This window comes from Corvus moneduloides, chromosome 1 (genome assembly GCF_009650955.1).
Source record: "Corvus moneduloides isolate bCorMon1 chromosome 1, bCorMon1.pri, whole genome shotgun sequence".
Classification (NCBI taxonomy): domain Eukaryota; kingdom Metazoa; phylum Chordata; class Aves; order Passeriformes; family Corvidae; genus Corvus; species Corvus moneduloides.
Window position 1 is genome coordinate 61672520 of NC_045476.1, and position 23061 is coordinate 61695580.

Consider the following 23061-nt stretch of genomic DNA (forward strand, 5'->3'; position numbering starts at 1 on the left):
TTGTGCATTTTTATATTGAAATAAATGCCCCAATGTTCTAAAAACCTCCTGTTTTCAGACACTTTATACCTTGCTCAGGTTTCTTCCTCAGCCCTTCCAGTTAAGGGCACGTGATTGGAACATGAGGGGACACTGGCAATGGGCTGGTTCCTGCTGGTTGCAAGGGCAACACCACCTACTTGATCCCACCTCTCCTCCTGTACTCATAGGACTCTTTGGGAGCTTTAAATTTCACAGGGAAAATACAGGCCATGGTGCTTCAGGTAAACCTTGAGACCACATTAAGGAAGATGGTGGGATGTATACACGTACAACCAAACTGACATTCGGGTAAAATGAAGGTTGGGGGAGGGTGGCTGAGTCAGAAGAGAGAATGATCTGGCACAATGCATAAAAAAACCAGTCTGTCTTTTGTCTGTGAGCTATTGTGAGAAGCAAAAATAAAAGTTATTTGTCAGAGTAGTCCCTTTCTTTTTCAGATTATCTTGCTCTTAGAGACTGCAGGAGGAGTAATGAAACTCTAACTTTTCTTCCAAAGCACATTCAGCCTTTTTGTAGCATGAATATGCTTCCTCTTCATTACACCCAATTATTTGGACCAGCCTAATTTTCACAAAATAGGCATTCTAAACAACAGGCAATACATCTACACCAATTCTGCAAATGACTTTTCACTGACACCCAGACAGGTATTTAATGTACGGTGAAGAATAACTGCTTATATAAACACAATGTTTTCTGTATCTTCTAGAAGAAACTGTTCAACATATTCATCATTTTCATTCAATAGGTTTGAATACAAAATAATGATTTGAGATGAACAGGAAAACCTAGGTATTAGGCCGACTTAACAGGTCAGAGGGGAGGAGTTAGAAGGGCTATTGTTCCCTCTCCATGGCAGGGGACAGAGAGGCCACTTTGCTCATTTGTCCTCCTACTCCTCTCCATATATTGGGGTAGATAATGGGAGATTCCGTCAAAAGTGCAGAGCATTTTGCATTTCTCTGGTCCTTCATTGCTTTAGTCCTGAATCTGGTCACCACAAAATCTATATAAAAAGTCATCCATTTCGTAGTGGGATTTTTACCATTTGTTCCTCTCTTCAGCCCAGGAACACATTGGAAATATGGTCTCTGCAAGGTGGTGACTCTGTTCAGCCTGCAGCCTGGCTACTCAGTCTGCATCCTGCTGATACCCTCCGTCAGCCTCCCTCCAGGGCTGGCATGGGAAAGCTTCTGTAACCAGAGCCCAAGTTCCAACATGTGCTGAAAGACAGGTCCCTATTGTCTCCTTGGAATGTTCCATTAAAACCAAGATTAGATGAATCAGATCAGATTAATTTCCTCCTCTGATTGTACTTGCATCTCCTCATCCATCACTACCAAAGAAAGGCTGGTGTTTCAGAGTGATGGCCTAATTCAAGCTCCCCTAATACAAAGGGCAGGCGGCCGAGACTGGCTGGTGATTTCACTAGGAGGAGAGCTGTGACCCCAAGAGAGAGGCAGCCCTCTGTGTGGATCCCCAGGCCGCTCCCCTGCTTCAACAGCGCAAGGAAGGCAGTAAAACAAACCAGATTACTTTCTCTTGGCCGGCAGGTCTCCTCTTGCCACCAGTCCCTGGGTCCTTGTCATCCAGCCTGGGGGTTTTGCCCAGTTTCTCCCAAGGTTTCTTTGGCTGGCTGCCACCACAACTTCCAGCCCTCTCCTTGGAAGATCCACACAGCCAGGATGGGTGGCACAATGCAGGTCACAGAGCTCCCATGAAGGTGTGGCTCAACACCTCGACAATTGGAGAGCTGGATTCTGCTTTCCACTCCAAGGGCTGATGTCTCCAGCCTCGCTGACACCAGTGCTAACCAGGGTATCTCGACAGAAGGTGTTCTCAGGGTTAGTCTCTGGGGACAGGGGAGAGAACTGTCTCCATTGGGTGACTTTGCGTCCCTTTGGAAGGAGAAATGAGGCAGAATTCTGTGCTGTGGGTATACACAAGCTAGCAGAGACTAGCCAAACTCAGCTGCAACCTATATTATTCTTAGATTCAAGCCCTACTGAGGCAAGAGAAATCATTAATTCCATATTTTAACTGGGTGATGATGGGGCCCACGAACAGAGCTCCCAAGTGCTGCTGGCAAGACTCATACAAGTTGGAAGTAAAGCGCAGGGAAAGGGCTTCCCCCCAGGCTGCCACTGACCATTAGTATGTTATTTTTGGTCTTGCAGTGTGCAGTAGAATGCAAAAGAAAAAAAAATGCCAAAAATTCACCTGTCAGTTGTGTGCAAAAGAAGCTAATGCTTTAATCTCTATTCTCCTCCATACTGTATAAGTAAAGCAAGTTAAATATATTATTAAATATTTAAAGAAGCCCAGTGTTCTACATTTTTTGTAATTTTCTTTTCCTAAGAAATCAATGTTTATAGAAGAGCAAATATGAACACTACCCCATTTTCAGGAAAACATGTGAGAGTATGAAGTAGAAGAGCCCAGTCTGAAAATCCTTCACTGACCTCATGAAATAGCGAGAGCAGAAAGGTTCATCATGAAGTATCGGATAACCCCAGAGAATACTGTATTTCTATTTTTCAGGTTGTGATACAGGCACATACTGACCTCCAGAAAATTATTTATCTACTTCAAGATTTTTCTTCTCATTCCTACAAAGAGCATGGTTCAAAGCATCCTGCATGAGTGCCATTCAGTCCAGTTCCCAGTTTTACTGACCATTCATTAGAGGTTAATAAATGTGTTTTAATTATTCACACTATTCCCTCCTTTCAAATGCAGAAAACTGAAACTTAATACAGAAATGAGTCTCAACCTAAAGACATGAGATAAGAGCACCAGAGTTCATGGGAACTAATCATACAGAATCTTAAACAGAACCTACCAGCTTAGAGTCTGCGTACTCACCCAGGCAACCAAAGCTAATCAATTTACAGCCTCAAGAAAAAAAGTCCCATGAGCTATCCCATCATTTCCCATTACTGAAGACATAGATCTAAAAAAGCATGGCTAGGCATTGAAAAAAATGTTCTCCAACCTCTTTACCTGATTATTTTATTTGTAAGACTCTCAGATTTGGGCTTCACAAAAAAATATTATTTTTAAGAAAAAAATAAATGCCCAATAATTTTATGTCTTAGTTTTCTTGTGAGCAAACAAGATCTTAAATTCATCTACACTCTCCTTGTACCTCCCGGTCTAGCTTTTTTGCATATTAATTCTGGTACTTAGGTCTTAACTCGGTACCTTAAGAAAACTAACTTGAGCTTCAGGGAAAACAAAAAGGTGATCCACACTGGCTGTTTGCCTGTTGTTACCCCGTGAAAAGAATCAGTTCATCTTCCCTGGGGTTAAGTCACCAATGGCTGCTAAAAGTACAGCTTGTGCCTAATGGACCAGAGCCTGACAGCACCTCACAAAACATGACAGATAATGTCATTTCTAAAGAACAGGAAAATATAACAAACTTCCCTACATCAGGCGCTGAGACACAGCAGAACCTGAATCAAAGCTCAGGATGAGTCTGTGACCTGGCTGCTGTGGTATGCAGCAGTTCTAACATGTTCCCTGATGTGCCACCCACGGGGGCATCCTTCCTCCCGGCCAGGGTAGCCATGACCACCAAGAGCTCTCTTAGCACACAAGGCAAAAGCACTTGTGCATCACCCAGAGCCCTGCATCTCACTGCAGATATTTTGAGCAATTGAAGGCAGAAGTAAACACCTCACTAAAAATAAACAGAACTCAGCATAAAGGTCTGAGAAGGAAATGCCTTTTTGAACAGCAGAGACAGCAGCCCAGCACTGGGCTGCATCTGCAAGGGGGAAGGAAGGGCTAATGGCATTACAGCCATGACGCACCACTACTATTCATGGCAAAAATTTTCTCTAGTGAAATGTAGCACGCTATAAACCACCCATGACCACCCAGCTGGTTAGACTATTTGGCTGCTTAAATATTCTAACTGTGCTGGAGGAGACAGCTGAACTAGCTGCTCAGGGCCAGGAATCAGCCCCAGGTCAAATTCATTTACATAAATGACATTTTCCTACACTTCTAGAAATAAATGGTCCTGAAAAATCACAGATGCTTAGTACTGCGCTAATAACTGCATCAGGCATCTAAAGTCCTGCATTTATTGGGGTCTGAGGTTTCAAGAGGACAGCAAGCTGCCCCAGAGCAAGCTACATTTTCACCAGGGTGCCCTTCCACTTGATCCGCCCATGCCCAGACCCAGGAGTGCTGTGCATCTCAAACAAGTATCCTCCCCAAGCAGCCAGGACAGCAAGCATGGCTATCCATGAGCTTTCCTTCAGGGCAGGAGCAACCTGCTCCACCAAGTGTCCAACCTGCTGCTTTCAATGTTTTGGGCTGTGCTGGAGCTCCTCTTCAGCCGGCTCACGCATGGTGCTTCCTGCAGAGCACACAGCAGCAGCACACACAGGCAGTGGCAGTGGGAGCAGAATGGTAACTCAGGTGTACTCAAAGCTCAGAATTCAAACCCAGATTATGACCTTATCCTCAGTGAACACCCATTACTCCCACAAAGAAACACATCTGCTCTACCTACCCAGGCTTTAGGGTCGGTGTCAATGATGGCAGAGAAATCAATAGCATGTGGCCTGTTCAGTTTTGCCATTCTTCTTAGGTAGTTCCTTACATTGCACACAAAGCTCTGTGCGTGTACATATTTATGCTATATTATATGGATGAATTTCAAGGAACACAATTTTATGGTGCATATCTCACGTGCCATCCCTGCAGCTCTCAGACAGCAGCCCCAGGATGATTATCCTGTACAAGGATTCTTTTTATTTTAAGGCTCAAGTGACATTTCTTTTTTATTGTTTACTGAAATGCAATGAATGGGATGACTTTTTATGTATGAATAAAAATTACTGGTGATATAGGGTAGGAAATACATACAGGTACAAACCAGAAAAAGATATTCAGAAATACCTGCAGTCATTTTGCACATCTGATCATTCGTTTTGTGCTTAGTGACAAGAGGTACCTCACTGCCTCTCTTCCCCTAGATCTTCAGCTTGCTCATATACTTTGTTTTTCAAAGCTCAACACATTTAGACAGTTATTTGACAACTTTAAATCTAGCAATATTGAAATCTGTGCAAGATAATCTACAAATGTAACACAGATCTGTACATCTCTGCTCTGAAAGTAGATTTTTTTCACATCCATTTCATATCCAGATCCAGAGTTTCAGACCAAACCAGCACAGCTGAGAGATACTGTAGAGATTTTGTTTAGCAGAATAGCCAAGTAGACTCGAGTTTAGTTCACATACAACCATTTTTAGTTTAGCTTGTACATGTAAACTCTTTGGGACTGGACAGAATACTCCACAAAATTAAGCAGTGGATTCACAACACAAAAACCAAGGTTACTCATGTCATCATTTATTTCTCAAGCATGTATTTTATCATATGGCATGGTACTGACTTCTGCCTACTTCAAAAAAACCAAAACACAACACATGTTTGTGAAGTCCTGAGTATTACTTAAAGATGCTGCTCCACATAACACTTCATGATCTCATGGATGAGCAGAAGATCCTTAAAAACTAAGTCTCTGCTGTGATGAAAACCAGCTCTGGCAGTGCAAAAACAACACACTCACAAATATCCTTAAATAGCCAGCAAGCACAGAAACCCTGCTGCTTGCAAACTGCATTATTTCCATATTTGCACCATAATCCCACTGTCAGTACATTTAGCCTTTATGCTATGCTGTTTCAAGCAGTGGTTATAAAAAAATAGATACCATCAAAACCACAATAAATCTGCAATTTTTGTCCATCTCCATTTGTGTCATTTACAATACAGCAGGTCTTACACAGGGAAAGACCCCAAATAGATCACTTTCATCGTAAGAAGAGGGGATCCTTATAATTTTGTACATTCTGTGACACAATAACAAGCAAAGAGCACAACCCACTCATGCCATGAAGATTTTTTGCCTTTTCTTTTATACCCATTACACCTTTTTTACAACTTCTGTATTCTTAGTGCTTTTTGCCTACATTCTTGGACTTGTTTGTTCAGCTAGGAGACTAAACATTTTAGAAGCTTCGTAGCTAGGGATCAGTGTGCCCCAGACCCCAAGGTCCTCTCCAGAACACATTCTGTAAACCAAGATAGAACCATCCAGGGGAAGGTTCCTTGGGGAGGGGGGCTCACTTGAGCCTCTCATTGGGGAATCTTTGATAGATATGCTAATTAGTAAAACCTATGATGTTACACCAGATCTTTTGGGGTGTGCATTGTGGTGTGCATTTTGGTGCATTCGACCTGGACATAGTGCACCTAAGGATCCTTAAAATAAGTACCAAGGTAAAATCCCTTTTCCCCTTCTAACCATGTCTGACTCTTGATTTTAAGACCAGGAAAAGGCATCACCACATCCACAGCTTTGCATTTGGTATCTATCACAAGACATACCTTTATCATTCACATCTGCAAAAAATTAAGAGGGAATGCAAACCTTTCACTGAAGCTTTGAGGCAGCCATTGATCACTTGTCCTCTTTTGTCCCCTAAGGGCAAAGAAGGGAGGCTGTTCTTTCAGCGAACACAAGCTATAATCTACACTCCACATCAAGGGCTTGCTAAGCAGATCTGGACAGGGCCTAGTTTTTCCCACTGAAGATCAGAAGCGAGTCAATGGAACCGAGAACAGTCAATTACCTGAAAATGTAGCTACTTGCCTGAAAGCATGGAACATCCACGTGCCTACCCAGATCAGGCATTTGAATTAACACCTCTGGGGGCTGCTCTGTGTACTATCCCTTCAGCTGAAGCACTGCTGATCCAGGATGCTCTTTCTCATTAATGTCGTTCTGCTTTGAATAATTAAACCTATACTGAAGCAAGGACCTCAATCTTACACCAGGGCCATGCAAGCACTCAGTTGGCTTCCCCCTATTTTTGTCCCAGTAGCTGCTTTTTTGAAGAACAGTGTCACCATGAGATACAACTGAGAGAAGCTGACTGTAGAAAAGCCAGTTGTGTGTAAGGATAGGCTTTGCCTAACCAGACTTGAAAACTGCTCATCTGTGCTCCAGCTGAGTTTGACAAGTATCAGAGTACTTCGTGTCTGGGCACCAGGATTTAAAGTCTTCATCAGGCTAAAGAAGGACTGACAAATGCCCACTTCTGCACTGCTGCTCAGTCTTCTTGGAGACTGAAGGAAATTTTCTTCAATTATTAAAGTATTGCAAAACACTCCTCTAAAACATGAAGAATATTTAAGCCATATTCTCTACTGCAGAAAAAGCAGTTATAAGAGGCTTCTTATTGCACAGGAGAACATAGATGCACAGAGATGCTCAAAAATCAATGGTTTATAAAAAATTCTCATTATCAGAGGATGGAAACTACCAAATATATCCTTAATAAGGTAACAGTTCAGCACTCAGCAAGAACTTAGCTTCATTAGTCAGTCAGAACAAAGTAATAAAAAATATTCTGAGTTAGAATGGACCCACAAGGATCACTGAGTCCAACACCTGATTTCAAACAGGGCAACCTAAAAACATGTATCTAAGAGTGTATGTAGGCCCTTTAGCTGTGTGGCTTCCTCCTTGGCATCAATCCTGGACAGCATGGGAAGGTTCTTGTGGAAAATATAATGATTTCTGAGGCATATATGAATGAAGATCAAACACTTGTTGCTTAACACTGCTTCTTGCACATTCTTTTATTTGGGGGCTTGCTTAAAAATAACAAGTCAAACTACAGATACACTACAAAAAAAACCACTCCTGATTGCAGTTCATGCAATTGCTCACCTTGACCTTGCATTCCAATGACTACACCTCTACCTTCTGGTAAGCAATAAAATTACAGTGACCTAAGCAGTTCAGAAGAAATTAAATGTGTTCAGCTCACCAAAGCTCTGGTAAAGATATTTGAATTTCTTATTTCATCCAAGAGAAGAAAATTGAAAGATATTTTACACTAATAGTCCCCAACATGTTTCTGTTTCTTCCAGGAGCTCTCGCTCAGGATTTGACTCCAGGGCAGATACGCTGACGCAAAAGTCCACACTTTCATTTGAATCACCTTTTTAATGAGGGTGAAACTGATTCAGCTTCAACACATATGGTAACAAACCACTAAGCAAGTATTAAACGGAACTAGGCAAGACAGCATGGTCAATAAAGAACAGTGTTAAATTTTGTTCTAAATCTTATTTCCTTTAAAATACAGATAAACAAGGAAGCTGAATACCATGCAGTCAATATTTAAAATGTAAATTCTATCATTCGTCTAAAACTGTACACAGGCTTTCTCTAAACTCACACAGTGATGCTCAGGACACTTCTGAGGAGGAATTTAGGCCACAGAAAAGAACAATTATGACGACTCCATGGGGCAATTTTCTGTCACTACACTACTGCTGACATTCGCTAAGTCCTGGTTCCCCCACGTCTGAATTAAAGTACAATGGCAAGTATGAATCCCAAACTGAGCATTTACCATGTTGTACACATTAGTGGATTGCAGCCTAGGTAATTTATTTTTATTTATAAATTACCTATTAGCTCCATGTTTCCTTTAAAAAGGTCTGAGAGCACTGCAAAAAGTTTATTGTGCAATAAAAAATAAAATTCCTGAAAGTTTACATACTGAAAACAAATGTAAACCTGAAAACTCCAGTGAAGTCAGTGATGCTCTGACAAATTGATTTCTAGGACACATATGCAGTCAAGTCATTTTACTTTCCTCAGGATCATTCAGGATATCTACAGCAGAGCAGGAAATAGGAAGATTATCTTAGTATCAATCCAAAACTTCAGTCAAAAAAACATTCCAGTTCCCTGGCATTATTGCCATTTTGCATTGTTGAATTGGAAAAATGAAGTCTCACAAAGAAATCATATTAGCATACAATTTTATTACCTTCTATTAATCTGAAGTCAATAATTTTGATATGACTAAATTAATTCTGAAATAAACAGACATTTTAAATACATATAAAGATGATGGGCTTTAACATGAGGGTATTTGTTTGATCTGCACTCTTAATCCACATGCAGGATACATCAATCAAATATTATACATATCCTTTCATTTTACACTGGTCCATAATACAGCACAACTTCTGAAGGTGAAAGCAGGGAAGAAAGAAATCATATTTTCAAGTAGCCCTTTTATTTCAAAAGAGCATCAATGATATATTAAGCCAATGTGTTTCTCTCTGATTTTGATTTTACTTACAGTATACACTTTTGCAAAATATACAGCTCATGAATGATACACAAATGGTGGCCCTTTACTAAGGGCAAGTAACCAGAAAAAAAAAAAAAAAAAAAGTACAACAGAAAAGAAATCTACAGATTAGAAAACTCATATTTTAGAACATTATGTCACTTCAGAGTGCCTCCAATGTTGGTAAGAAAGGTCATGCACAATGTTTCTAATGTTGTCATTAGTCCACGAGAGAAATGTCCGTGTGCTTCACATGAACAGAAAAAGGTACAAGTCAGAAAGAAAGCAGCTTTCGCCAGTTATCTCTTAGGCCTGTCTATGTCATCAATGGTAGCTAACAGCTTCTGTCTTGCCTTTTTGTTGATGTAGGTGCCCAGACAAATATTCACCAGATTGGTCAACTGCTTAGTGGAATATTCCTGGCAAACAAAAGCAGATCATGTTAGAGCAGAATAAAACACCAGACAAAGATAGAAAATTTTAAAAAACGCAGACATACTCAGTGTGGATTTTACAACTGATAGAAGCATCAGTACACAAGGGAGATTTAAAGCTGTAGTTAAGTCATGTCTGGATAGTTTTCATAGTTGAGGCACAGAGAGGACAAAACTGTATTTTGCTACATGGCAGCTTATAATGGAAAATGCTTATAACTTTAAAAGTACTGGACAGAGTTCACAGAAAGTAACTCTGGCAACATGTTTATAAATCAATTTTTAATGTATTTCCCTTTCTTTGGGAGGCTTGGTGGGAAATACGTATGCAAATGGTTAAGCTTTTAACACAAAAACTTTGTTTTAACAATGATAAATGTTGGTGATCTTTTTTATTTTGATTTCCCATTTCCAATAAGCTTCTAAATGCTTCTGTCCGCAGTGTCCGAACAAGTTTGATTTCAGTACATGATAAAGGAAGAAAAAATGTCAAAAATGTGAAGAAAATAATTCTTAGCACCTGTGAAAACACCACATTTGCCAGTATTACCTTTATGTCTAAAACTATCCAAAACATAGCTTCCACCAATGAGTTTAAAAAAGTTTTTCCCTGTAGGTCATCAAACCCCATAGCTCACAACCTCTCTTGGGGCTCCAGGCAATACAAGGAAAATTCTATCAAAGACATACTTTTTCCTCCATTTCTAGTGGGATTTAAAGTAATCCCAAAATACAGATTTCAAGTGCTCCACTTTAAAAGACTTACTTTAAAGATGGGTATCTCCAATAGCATGTGACTATTACTTACACAGACCTGTTATAATTGTTAGTTCATGCTATAGTGAAAGCATCTGAATGTTCTCAAAACACAGACGTCTCAGCAAGAAATGCTGATTAAGCATTATCAAATGAAGAAAAAGCAATAAATCTTCTCCATTGTGCCATACAACTTAGTTTAAGCAATCTACTCCCAAAGGCAATACAAAACCTAATGGTGTGATCCCAAAACATAATTCTTGATGATCAAGCTGTGCATTTTGGCATATTCTGAACAGCTCACAAATGCTTTTGGTTTCCCTTTGCCCTAGTTCTCTGCGCTTTTTGATCCAATAGGCAGGTGTGACTGGCTCAGTCATCCTCCCCAGTCCTCAGATGTTGAACCAGTTCAAGCACATACTCACTTCATATGATAAAAAGGAAAATGTACATGCACACATACGTTTATATTTATACTGCTTCCTACATAGGTTCTACTGTAATAAATGAAAATATACTTATATATGCCTATATTCATTTTTAACATATGGAAGGATTGATTATTTATAGTTGTTAGCATGTTTTTATCATCATGGTGAATTTTCTCAATAGACAGGAAAAGAATGCAAATTTAACTGTTACCCTATGTTCTTTTATCCAGCATTCCATGTCATTTTCTGTCAGGTAGTATGCTTTAATGTAGGTCTCCACAAATTCCTTATCTGGAATAGGCCTAATGTCTGTTAACTTTTCTAGTTTCATTAAGAACTGTTGAAAATCCAGTTGCATCAAGGCACGTCCTTCATTGCTGCACTTCTTTACGTTAGCATAACTAAAAAGAGAAACAGTGAAAAGCAAAACTTAGAAGGAAATAAAATGAATTTTGCTTATCAAAGTTAACTTAGTCTTTTGAACATTGAAGGGGAGCAAAATTATGGTCTTAAGTCAAAAGCAGACAAGTACTTCTCTTAGGATGTCTGCTGCAGAGCTTTATTCGCAGTAGCATAACACATTTTAGCCCAGTCATCGAACAGAACCCCACTGTACCCAGTGATACTTAGAAAAATCACATTCTCCTCTCCCAAAAGCCACTAAAAATCATCCTACATTGAACAACTTACTAGAAGTAGGTTAGAGGAAATTAAACCAATGCTCATTAGCACACTGGACAGTGGTTTCCAGTGAGCATGACCACTGGAGTCTGAAAGGTACCACGGCAGCTTTAGGAATGGTCACCAGGAGCTTGCTGAACCAAGTAGGAGCATCAAAGAAAGACACAAAGGTATTTGTTCAAAAACAGCCACAGCAAGCAGACGATAAAGGGTAGTAGCAGCACTGCTCATCTCTGTGAGAAGCTGATGTTCTAATGAGAACAGATTGACAGCAAACTAGTGACAGGTTAGAGGAGACAGCAGATGAGCTTAACAGCAGGGTAATACTAGCAAGGATCACAGTGGAGTGATAGGCAATAAATAAGGAAAATGATCTTTGCAGTTCTTCAAACAGATAAGGGACTGCATTTGTCAAGATCAAAGGAAATGACACTGCAATGGCCTCAAGAATGCCAGTTTCAGCTGTGTACAGGGTCTGAGGCACAGTGTCTTGAGCAACTTAATCCAGCTCATCCACCAGTTGCACCCACAAGTGACAACCCTAACTGTTTCCACTCTTCCCCTCTACCAAATATAAAACAAGCTCAGTTTTTCCATAGATTCATGAAGCTGATCCTAATTATTATACAGTCCCTAGACTATTAGGATTGATGCAAAGGAGGCAGCAGAAACATGCAGCTGGGAACTGGATACACAGCAAGGTCAGGTAAAGAATAAGAAGAAATTTCACACTTAGAGTTGGTACACAGAAGGAATTTGCAGAATGCAAAACTAACAGAGGCAAAAAGAGAGAGGACCAAGGCAAAAGTCCTCCGGAGCTTCATAGAAGACTAGAAGATGATTTTCAATAGGCCCAAGAAGCCAGCAGGGAAACAGGAGAGAACACTGAACGAGGAGATAGGGAAGGACAAAATTTAAAGAAAGATATAGCTGACTGCAGTGGAGGTAATTCTTCATTCAGTGAAGAGCCTGATGAAACCAATGTCAGTTGACTGCATGACTGGATGAGAAACATCTCCTTCATGGCTTTTAACTCCATACATTCATTGAATTCAGAGATAAAAGAAGTTATGAACGTATTCAGAGAGTCAGCTATTCAAAACACCTTCCTTCCTTTTCCACAGTGGGAAAAGAACCTACAAGACATGTAAAAATAACAGAACTGGCCAAGAATAAGAAATTCCAGGCAAATATTTGGGAGAAGATGATAATGAGTAGTTTTTACATCCTCAGAAATGGTACAGGACAAATTATATCAGCAAAGTATTCCTAGTTCACCCTGCTTAGGTGAAAGTAAAGGTCAAAGTTTCATGGTAAGTCACAAGCATGAACCTAAACTGCAGCATGGAGCAAGACATATGAGTGATGATCTTCAGAGCTAAGGATTAAATGGTTCATGTACACTGAAGCCACAAAAGATGAATGAGATGTGATGTAAGAAAAGGAAACAAGTTGAAAACAAACACAAAGGCTGAGGTAGAGGAGGTTGATAGTGACTGACTCTTACCTATTTGAAAGGTAAGAGGAACAGGGGGAGGAGAAGAGATATGCCTTTGTTTCACTTCCTTTTATTTGAGGCATGATAAGTGAAAAATAAAATTTCAAGAAGGAAAGCTAGTTGTATAGGCTATATGTCATATGAAGGAATTGAGAAGCCAGAAGCAGGTCATGGATCGATTTAGTCACCCTGAACATGAACTGATTTCTCTAGAGACTGCAAAAGGATGATGGCATGAAAACAAACGGGCATGAGATAAAAAATGATGGCTTTGTGGAAGCAGTGGAAGCTGATGATCCTCAATAGGCAGCCAACACTTGGAGAAGAAGGGTGTTTTGTTGAGGTCCTAATTTAGAGCAGACAGCAGGAGAGTGGGATGGAAAGAAGTAAAATAAGTAGTAGGAAGTGAACAGGGTAAAGATAACCAGGAAAGAAGCATGGAAACATATGTAGAAAGAGTGGAAGACAGCACATATTCTATGATGCAGAAGAAGTTCCGATAAGAGTCCAAACACGTAGCAAGGGGACAAAACCATAAAAATAAATGCAGTGGATGAAAAGTCTGCAACACTCAGGCTACAAAATTGCATCTGAAAAGACTGGGACACTGATTGAAAGAGAGAGGGATGAGCAAGGTGTAGCAGTTCCTGACTAAGGGGCTCGAGCCTCTGTTGATCAAGCCAACTAAGATACCTCTCTGTTCTTGATGAATTTGGAAAAATCATATTCCATGGCTACTTTAAGATAACTAATTTTCTTCCTGGCAAAGATAAATGGCATCATCATAGAAGTACTGACAACTATATTTTAACTTCCTTCTTTGCTCTGCTGGGAAATCATAATTTTCAGATAGAAGTTTCTTTGAAAGAGTAGTGTATTTTCATATGCTTCCGTAAAACATTCATTGTCATTCTTCAGCAGTATCTAGGAACAAGACCACCCCCTTTAGGCTCAATGCTGCACCAGACTCTGTGAAACAACTGCTAAGGAGTATTTTAAGCATTGATAATTTTTAGGGTCCCCAGAAGAACATGAACTCACAAGAACACTATAAAATTAGAATTTTTAACTCTAATAATAAACATTATCATTCTAGACATACTTACCCAAAAGCAAGACTTTCATAAATACTTACCCTTCCACAAGAGTTCTATTGGCCAAGCGTATGCAGTGCTCCCAAAGGATGTTGGAGACTGGCAATGGAATACGGACTCTCTTAGACACATCATTCAACCTCCTGTTAAATTCTTCAAATTCCTGATAAAACATAAAAGATGTTTATTCCTTTAGCATAAAATGGATCATACTCTGTACATCCAACAACAGCAACAACCAATTAGAAATGCACATGAGAGAATACTGAAAAATAAGAGCAAAGCAGAGAGGCTTAATAGGCACAAAACGTAGAGAACTTAATGTGTGAAGTAGAAAACATAGCACTTTCTAGTGTATCACTCACAACATTACCTCAGTGACTTTTTTTAAACGAACTGCTGCTCTGTTCTCCAGAGCTGTAGTTCTCCGTGAAACTGACACCTCTGAAAATGAACCAAGTAGCTTATCCTTCAAATGCTATTTTCACTGTCTCACTCCCTACACTTATATTTAGCTTCTTTAAGTCAATATACAGCCACTGAAGAAAATCCAGTGATGATCTCTTTATCCCTCTAAATACCTGCCCCACCAGCTTTCGAAGAGAAGCTCAGAAATATTGTAACCACTTTTCATTCTTCAACCTTTCACATTAGATAACTCCTCAGTGCTTTAGAAGGAGCTGAGAGCACCCAGTGAAAGAGGCCAAATCTAACAGTTTAGGACCACACTGCAGCTTTAGATAACAATTCCAATTACAGGAAGGCACCTCTTTCCACATGGATCATCAATGGACTGGATGGATTTGAGCTGATACTACAAGTGAGAAACTAGTCATAACTAAATGCAATTACTGCTACAATGATTTTGTGACTTAAATAAAGTGAAAGGGAAGTCCTGTGCCAATGATTAAAGCCTTTATCATTTAAAAAAGTATCAAATGACTTCAATATCAAGCAGACTGGTAATGAACTCCTCTGTATAACTAGCAAAAGCTATTTGATGTGCATTCTTTTAAGATCATATTTGCCCCACAGAGATTTTACTTCCAAGGCTGTTAATCTACGGTTTCTTCCTTTTCCTTTTTTTCTTACACCCCCCCTTAAAAATTCAGTAAGTGAAGAAAATCAGAAGAGATTTTTTCAGTAGAAGAGAATCTCAGTAATCAACTGGCATTTAACACAAATTTTCTGAAAGATTAATTTGGCAAGAAGATGCAGGGTACCACAATGTCATGCTTTAACAGGCATACAGCTCACTCCTCTGAAGATGAAGATGCCTAATGCTCCAGGATAATAAATTTCTTCAACAATCCTCTTTCCCCACTTTATCTGCTTCCAACATACTATGACTGAATATAAAACTTTGTGTATGTGTGCACATGACTGAAAATAGTTGATTATTACTTTAAACACTGTGCTTACATTTGACGTCCCTGGAGCCCCAGTGTACACAGAAAATCACTCATTGCTTAGCAGTTATCTAAAAGCTTTTGTAGCAACTAGCGCTAGTTATAGAATAGAGAGACCAAAATTGGTTTTAAATGGTATTAGCTCTGATTGTTCTGAAGCAAGTTCACCAGCAGTTGCATACTCACAGAAGGAAAAAGTTTTGCCCCAGAGATCAACTATTTTAAGGACAAACTGGTCTCAAAAAGTCACGGCAGCATAAACAAGGATAACCACAAGGATTCCATCAAATTCAGTGCAATGATATATCCTCTGTCAAATTCTTCTTTCTTTGCCTTGATTTTTTTTTTAAGCAGAGAAGAGCTACAAAGTACGAAGGTGTTATCCAAACTGTTATTCCACACAGATGTGTAGCTTATTCTGTGATTCACACTTCACACATCTTTAAAATAAAATTTTCAGTTTCTCTGAAAAGAATTAGTAATTAATATAGTATAATTAATTTGCAGAATTCTACCACTGCCAGAACTTCCCTCTGAAGACTTTTAGAAACATTATTTAGGCATATATAAAAGGATGAGGAAAGGCTTGTCCCAAGAACCAGTTCTGTATGCCATAAGACGTGGCAATTGTATAATGACATCTACGGAATGCAATTGACAAGTTGGCTGAATAGCTTCCCTTCCTTTTCAAATGTTAACTTCTAAATACAGCAACTTCAGTCAGATACTGCATGATCATTTTTGGTGCTCAATTGACCTACAGCTCATATGATACATCTCAAAGACAATCAGCAAAATTATTTGGAAGAGCAAATAGTGTGGTTTGGGTTTTTTTAACTATCTCCAGCTAAAGGCTATCTCTGGCCACTGGATTTCCCTCAGTGTTACTCTGTTTACTACATGTTTCTCTACCATTCAAGACTCAGACATGAGACTCATGAAACTTTTGCGGTCACTTTCACACACCATGTAGTCAAAAAAATCATCACTGAAAACAATGCTTTAGAAGCAAGAATAATGAAACTTCTGGACAGACCTCATAGTAATTTCCCATTTGTCAGGATGATGTATTGTCCTAGCCATGTCACTTTAACAGTTTTAGTGAAGTATTACAGCAATGTAGTGTTTATATAAACCCTAGCACACCATTTCCCATTAACTATTCACCTTTAAAAGAGCATCTACATATACATTGTGCTGTGACATGATTTCCTTCACATCCCATTTCACATTAGCCATGAGAAGCAGCATTTGTTCATAGTCAATGGCTTTAGCAGCAACAATCCAATAAACTGGTTTACGTAGTTCACTGGCAGTTGACACTGTCTGAAAAAGAAAAAAAAAAATTCAATGCTTTAAATTTCTGGCTAGTAGGAGCAATATATAACTATGATGTACAAGTATTTGCACTATAATGTACAAGTTTCAAATCTTCTGTATGAAAATCAGCTGTGAATTACACAATTCTGACCTGAGAATAGAACTGCTGAAGAAAAGGCTTCTTGGCAGCTGGCATCACTGCATCAAGATGAGGCTGAAGAAATTCAAACTGCTCAGCCAGAAATACCCTTTGAAAGCAAAGAAAATTTATTGTGAACTAAGTGCAATGTTTGGCATGTGTCCTTACAATTTTTACTCCACAGTTGACATATTTGGCAAAAACAATATGCAACTTTGGAAAATTTAGTCCCAAGAAGAACTGTATCAGTTGCACGCCAGCATATCAACTAGCATTCTCAATTCTGACAATTTTAAAATGTACTTGCGAACAAGAAAATACTTGAATAAAGAGACTAAGGCTTGAATATCAACAATTCATATTTCTATTTTACTGAGGATACACTGCAAAAGTCTGAGCCAAGGTCTAGTAAAGTCAGTGTCTTGGGGTGACTTTGTGATGTGTATCCCCTATCGCTGCCCCATGCCCAGAAATTAATTTTGTGTCTTTCTGTGCCTTTAAAATGAGCCTGAGAGGGGAGAGGAAAACCTGAGCAAAACTTCTTCAAAGCAGTTTGCAGCTTGTTCAAGGTCACACAGAGATAGAGGCTTTTTTTTTCAGCTGCGGCAGCAGAGAGAGAGTGGGGAAAGCACCCGGCTTGTTTTCAGCCAGTTTTTCAGCTCCTTTTTCTTTCTCCAGAGAGAGACAGAGAGTTGAACTTTTGTTTTCCTGGGACTTTGTCTTTTTTTTTTTTCCTCTGCTGGACTGTTTCAACATCAGAATACATCAGGAAGAATTTCCACTGAGGCCTTGGCCCTGGAGGTGAGCCCACCATCCCGTCCCAGCTCCAAGGAAGGGGAGAGAGAGATCTATGGAAGGACTCTGAAACTTTCCCAGGTTTCTCTCAGCAGAGCGAGAGGTTTTATTATTTAGCATCATTATCCTTTTCCTGTGTGTTTGTTAAATAAATAGTTTTTATCTCTTTCACTTTCTTTCGAGTAAAATTCAATTTTTCCCAAACCTGGTGGGGGAGGGGTGGTCTGTGGCCTGCCTTCTCTCAGAGAATGTATTTCTAAATTTGGCCAAACCAGAACAGTCAGCGACCAAGAGTCATGCAATTCCCACTGCAGGACAGTCAACATCAATATTAATAAATCCATCTCAGAATTTCAAAATAACATACCTAATTTTATACTAGTGAATCTATAAAATAGAACTTGATCTCATATTCCTTCTCAGGGGTAGAATTTGTTAATAACAACATAAGAAGGAAATACATTTCTATCTAAGCATAAATGGAAAAAAATATTTTTAAAACTAACTTCTAATCTTTAAGTGTCATCTCGTGTGAGGAAAAAATAATTCCCATCTGGCTCTTACTATTACTCTTATCAAATAAAAATAATTTTGTAACACTTGCATTAATTGCTGGTTATAATCTCCTCTTCTCCTGTGCTGTGACATAGGTACACTTCCACCCATTGCAAAGAACATGGTAACTCAAGCCAAACCAACTTAAACTAAGAAGTTCTGAGTCAAGTATTTAATATAAGGTGAAAATGAACCATGCAGATTAAATATTCCCATTAGAAACATTGTCCTGTTAGATTTGGCCATGTATTGCCACAAATTACTGGATCATCTGCAGTAAAATTTCATTCCTTGTGCTTGCATGTTGCTAGACCAAAGAATTAAGACTCCTGTACCTTTAATAAAGAAATTACCTTCATCACTCATATTTAAAATCACATTGAGAGATAGGAATTTTTGACCTGTCAAGAAGGCCTTGGATTGTAACCACAATTTCTTAAACAATCAATAGCTTTCAGTGATCACAAATACAACGAGTACAGTAAACAACCTACAAGGATTCTGTAGCCACCACTCTCTCTGCCAAACCATATAGCGAATTGCCAGATGTCAAAACTACGAGGTGACTGAGATGTGGGCTTGGCACCTTCTCTTTTCTCTCTTCAGCAGCTGTGAGAGTTCCTGAAGGATCACCAGACACCTCCTGAAACAAAGGATCAAACCAATTAAACCCCACAAAACCAGCAAGGATGGCTCCAGCTTCAGATGCCAGATAAGATGAAGGAATATTTCAAATTCTAAGGTGTAATTTAAATCAAGCCTATTTCTATTTGAACATTATAGTAAAATAAGTGAAAAAAAATCATCTCATGTAAATCAGTATCCAAGGAAAAAATAAATTAAAAGAGAAAGGCAGCAAACAATCTTCTCGCTACACCTTAACACCCAAACAGGCTTTACCCCAATTGCCTTTTGGGAGACTGACTTCTCATCCTTGGAGACAGCATCTTCAAGCTGACAGCAACCAAACAGAGAGACGTATCAAAGGAATGTTACTTATGCATGGGCTTTACTGCTTATATGAGCTGTGGCTAACTTAGGTAAAATACAATTGATGTTCTCAATCAAGCTACCATTCCATGGAAACTTCTATCCTGCAGACATCTTGATGCTAGAAAGCAAGGAAATATTCACAGCAAAGGAATAGAATCCGTAGTGAGAAACAGTTTATACCAGTGCCTTGTTGCAAAATTAAAGGAAAAAAATAGAGGAAAAATTCTACCCCCACATTTAAGGAATATAAGTACAAGGTACAGCTAGTGGAGGAATCACAGAAGGAAGAAATTCCCAGAGCAGGCGTACAAAGGGACACCCTCTGAAGCCTGGCTATTTCCCCAAACTGTTTCAGGCATGAAAACATGAAAACATAAAGGTAGTTCTGGCTGGCTTGGATTAATTATTCATACCATGCTTATACACAGCCCACAAGAAGATGAGAAATGCTACAAAGTAAAGGTAATACTGCGTCCAGAACAGGTAAGAAGACAGGATTTGGCACTGATTTAATCAGAGCCTTTCAAGACCCTAGGGATAGAAACTGTGGCCATAGTCTACAGTCTATGGATGCTACAACGTTTCAGCCTGTATGTACAGAATGAAAACAAATAACAGTAACACAGTCCCAAAGTAGTGGAAAAAATAACTTCTACAAAAGTAAAATCAGCGGCCTAACATGGCTGCTGTAAACAGCGTAGAAATAACCAACCAAGAGGATAACAATAATGCTTAAACATAATATTTACGGTTGGACTCAAAAAAAAATTAGTGGAATTCTGAAATCGCTGTTAAAAAATGGAAAAAGATAAAGCCAAAAACAACATTATGAAAAAAAGCAGCTTTCAAGTTTTTGAATTGTTTGTTTGTTTCAACTAGAGATAGAAATAAAAATAGAAGAAATTGCAGTGAAGTAACTAAGGAAGGAGGGAGAAAAATAGACTCAAGCTAACCACAACAGTAGCCATTAATTTCTTCTGGGCTTCACAGCAGAGAACAACTGTGAAGAGTGACCTGAAAGAGCGTACTTGCTATTCAAACAGGTTTTTTTCAGACACTTTTGCTTAAGGAGAAGAGGAGAGCAGTGAGCACCTGAAGCACTGGTGGAACTTAGTAGTGGTGTCATTCATTCTATATGTCAGGATTCAGACAAAGAGGAATATTTCATTGCAGACCTTGAAATGCCAAGAGAAAAAGTATTGCACATATGATCAGGTGAAAACTGGAAAACCAACAGGGCGGTCATTCTGATAGCAAAATATCTGACAGACCCATTGTGGTTGTATTGCAGCAATTAAAGGTAAGGCAGGTGAAAATTGATTATGTCAAATGTGTAAGGACCTGGTGAGAATTTAAGTGATACAGGATGAGCAGAAAGATCAAAACTTTGCTGCTATAGACAAAGCAGCACCAGAATGTGTTTACTGCTTGGATGAAAGCCAAACCAAAAGTGACATTAAGAATATACGACAACTGAGAAGATAATAGCATGCAAGCTGTTAAAAGTGGTTTGAGGTGTGGAGGAACAAAAATTCACAAGTTCTACTTTAACTCTCTCGGATTTTATTTGGCAGTTTCCTCCCGTGGTGTGACAGCCCAAGGCAATAGGGAGGTGGATTTGCTAAATCAGAAAGGCTCTTTCAGTTCTGCATCTCCAGAGACGTCAAACACAAGCATAAAAATGGGCTACAGCAGATGGAACAATGCACAGTCTGGGAAGGCAGAGTTCTCACTAATAAGGGTGAGGAAGTACCTTCGGACTTATAAAAAACATATTGTAATAAGGTTACAGACATAAAAAGCAAATAAAGCAGGGAACCTTGATGGTTCCCCACAGAAATTTTGACATTAAAAACAAGGACTGCTGACTGACCAATACCATCAACACATCATTTGTAGCACTAAAACATCTCACAGAAATACATCAATGAGCAGAAGATAAAACTTCTAAAAGAAGCTTATGGTAAATGCAATCAGATACAGTTGCACTGAGCACAGGAACAATTATAAAGGCTAGCTATAATGTTATGTTATTTGAAAAATTAACTTTCTTTGCTCTGATCTGTATTCACATTCAGCCGGATAAACTTGGAATTAAACTGACTAGATGCTTCACAACACTATGAAGTTTGCATTCTGCTGAGTCTATCAGAATGGATAAGCAAGCCAAAAGGCCTGGATATTTGCTAAAGCTCATGTAACCTCTTTCAGAGAACTCAAAGGTATTTCCTGAGCACATCCACATGTTTACTGCAGATAGGCAATGACATCTAACCATCTAGCCACAGCAATCAATTCTCTGACAGCATTAACTAAGCCAAAGACCATATTGATTAACTATTAAAATTCCCTCTTTATCTGCCCTCTTTTCTTTTTTCACTTCATTCCATTCTGAAAAACCCAAATCAAAACAAAACAAAAAAAACAAACCAAAACACAAACAAACAAAGATGTTTTGAAGTGTTTACACAAGACAAAAATAGCCAAACCCACAGCCCACCAAGCAATGCTTATCCTTAGGAGAGACAGCGAGTGACAGAGCTGGGGGAAGAGTATCAGTAGTAAACATTTAAGAAGCTTGCTTTCTTTCAAAGACTAATTACAAATTATGTAAAAACTGAGTATTATGAAGACTTCATTTTGTATTTATCGCACTTCAGAGTAGCCTGCCACTTTGGACACATTTTAAACCTTTTTTTCTTCCTTTCTGCTTCCCATGAAGGTAAGTAACTAATGAATCTTTTAAAACCCAAAATTGTGTTGTATCTGAAGAACACAAAAGGTACATGAGAACTAGCTAAATCAAAGACATGCTAGCTTCAACTAGGGAGTCAAACTCTTGTTCAAATATCATGGCCAAATAGCATGAGCATTTCATTCTCTTACTTTGTTCTAAAAAGCAGGCACTGCAAAAGCATGATGACAGCAAAAAGGAAACAGCCAGTGCGCCAATACCCCAAAAAAGCACAAGATCACTCTGAAAGGGCCTTACTGATGCAGGTGTTTTTTCCTCTTGCCTTCATTAACAGAAGTGATCAAAAGACTGAAAGCAGAAGATAAAGGGGCAAAACATACAGGCTGGAACAGGAAATAAGGCTACAGACTATTTAAAGAAATCAGATGTTTTTCAGCGTAGTGGACTTGTTAAAGTTAACCCTTCCAGTAATGAAGAAAATCTGGAAGAAAATGTCTGTTGCCAGAGTTTCCCTTTGTGTACCACAGAAAACAATTATGAGTCCTGTAAAACTGCCAGCCTCAAGAGGAAGAGGAGAGGAGGGGAGTAGAAGCCAGAAAATTAAACAGCAGCCAGCCAAACTTTAATTTCAAGAAATGTCAAGTTACACTGAGAACATATTGTAGCACCCAGTATTAAGCATGTAGAGAGCAATACTAAAGCAGAATAAACTTGCTTAGCTTTTCCCTGCACCAGACTAGTAGGTCTTGCTGATCCAGCAGAACTGTGATATGTCAAAGACATATCACAGCCCACACAACATCCTTGTAAGAAAACTGGACAAAATAGATTTAATAAAATAATTTCAAAGTATACATGGAACTGATGCAAACTACAAGGTGCTCTTTTCCTTCCATGACAAATAGGAAAAAAACCAAAGTGTTAAAAAAAATTTTTAAAAATTATTAAAAGCCCCAGACTTATCTGAACAATAACCCAATGAACTGTAGCAGGCACAGCAGGACAGGTTAACCAGCATTGCCTGCAGACACC

The 23061-nt window shown here is 39.0% G+C and overlaps 1 protein-coding gene across 3 annotated transcripts in view; it reads right to left on the bottom strand.

The window, feature by feature from the left end:
* Nucleotides 1–8895: 8895 nt before the first annotated feature.
* VPS50 (VPS50 subunit of EARP/GARPII complex) overlaps nt 8896–23061 on the bottom strand; it is an 84936-nt gene continuing 70770 nt past the window's right edge. For all 3 annotated transcript variants that reach the window (XM_032112070.1, XM_032112081.1, XM_032112061.1), the window contains 6 exons: nt 18836–18984; nt 17004–17100; nt 16700–16858; nt 14165–14286; nt 11062–11251; nt 8896–9648 (listed from right to left, as the gene is read on the bottom strand). In XM_032112070.1, coding sequence (XP_031967961.1) covers nt 9529–9648; nt 11062–11251; nt 14165–14286; nt 16700–16858; nt 17004–17100; nt 18836–18984 — 837 coding nt within the window. In that variant the 3' untranslated portion in view covers nt 8896–9528. The remainder of the gene's footprint in view (nt 9649–11061; nt 11252–14164; nt 14287–16699; nt 16859–17003; nt 17101–18835; nt 18985–23061) is intronic.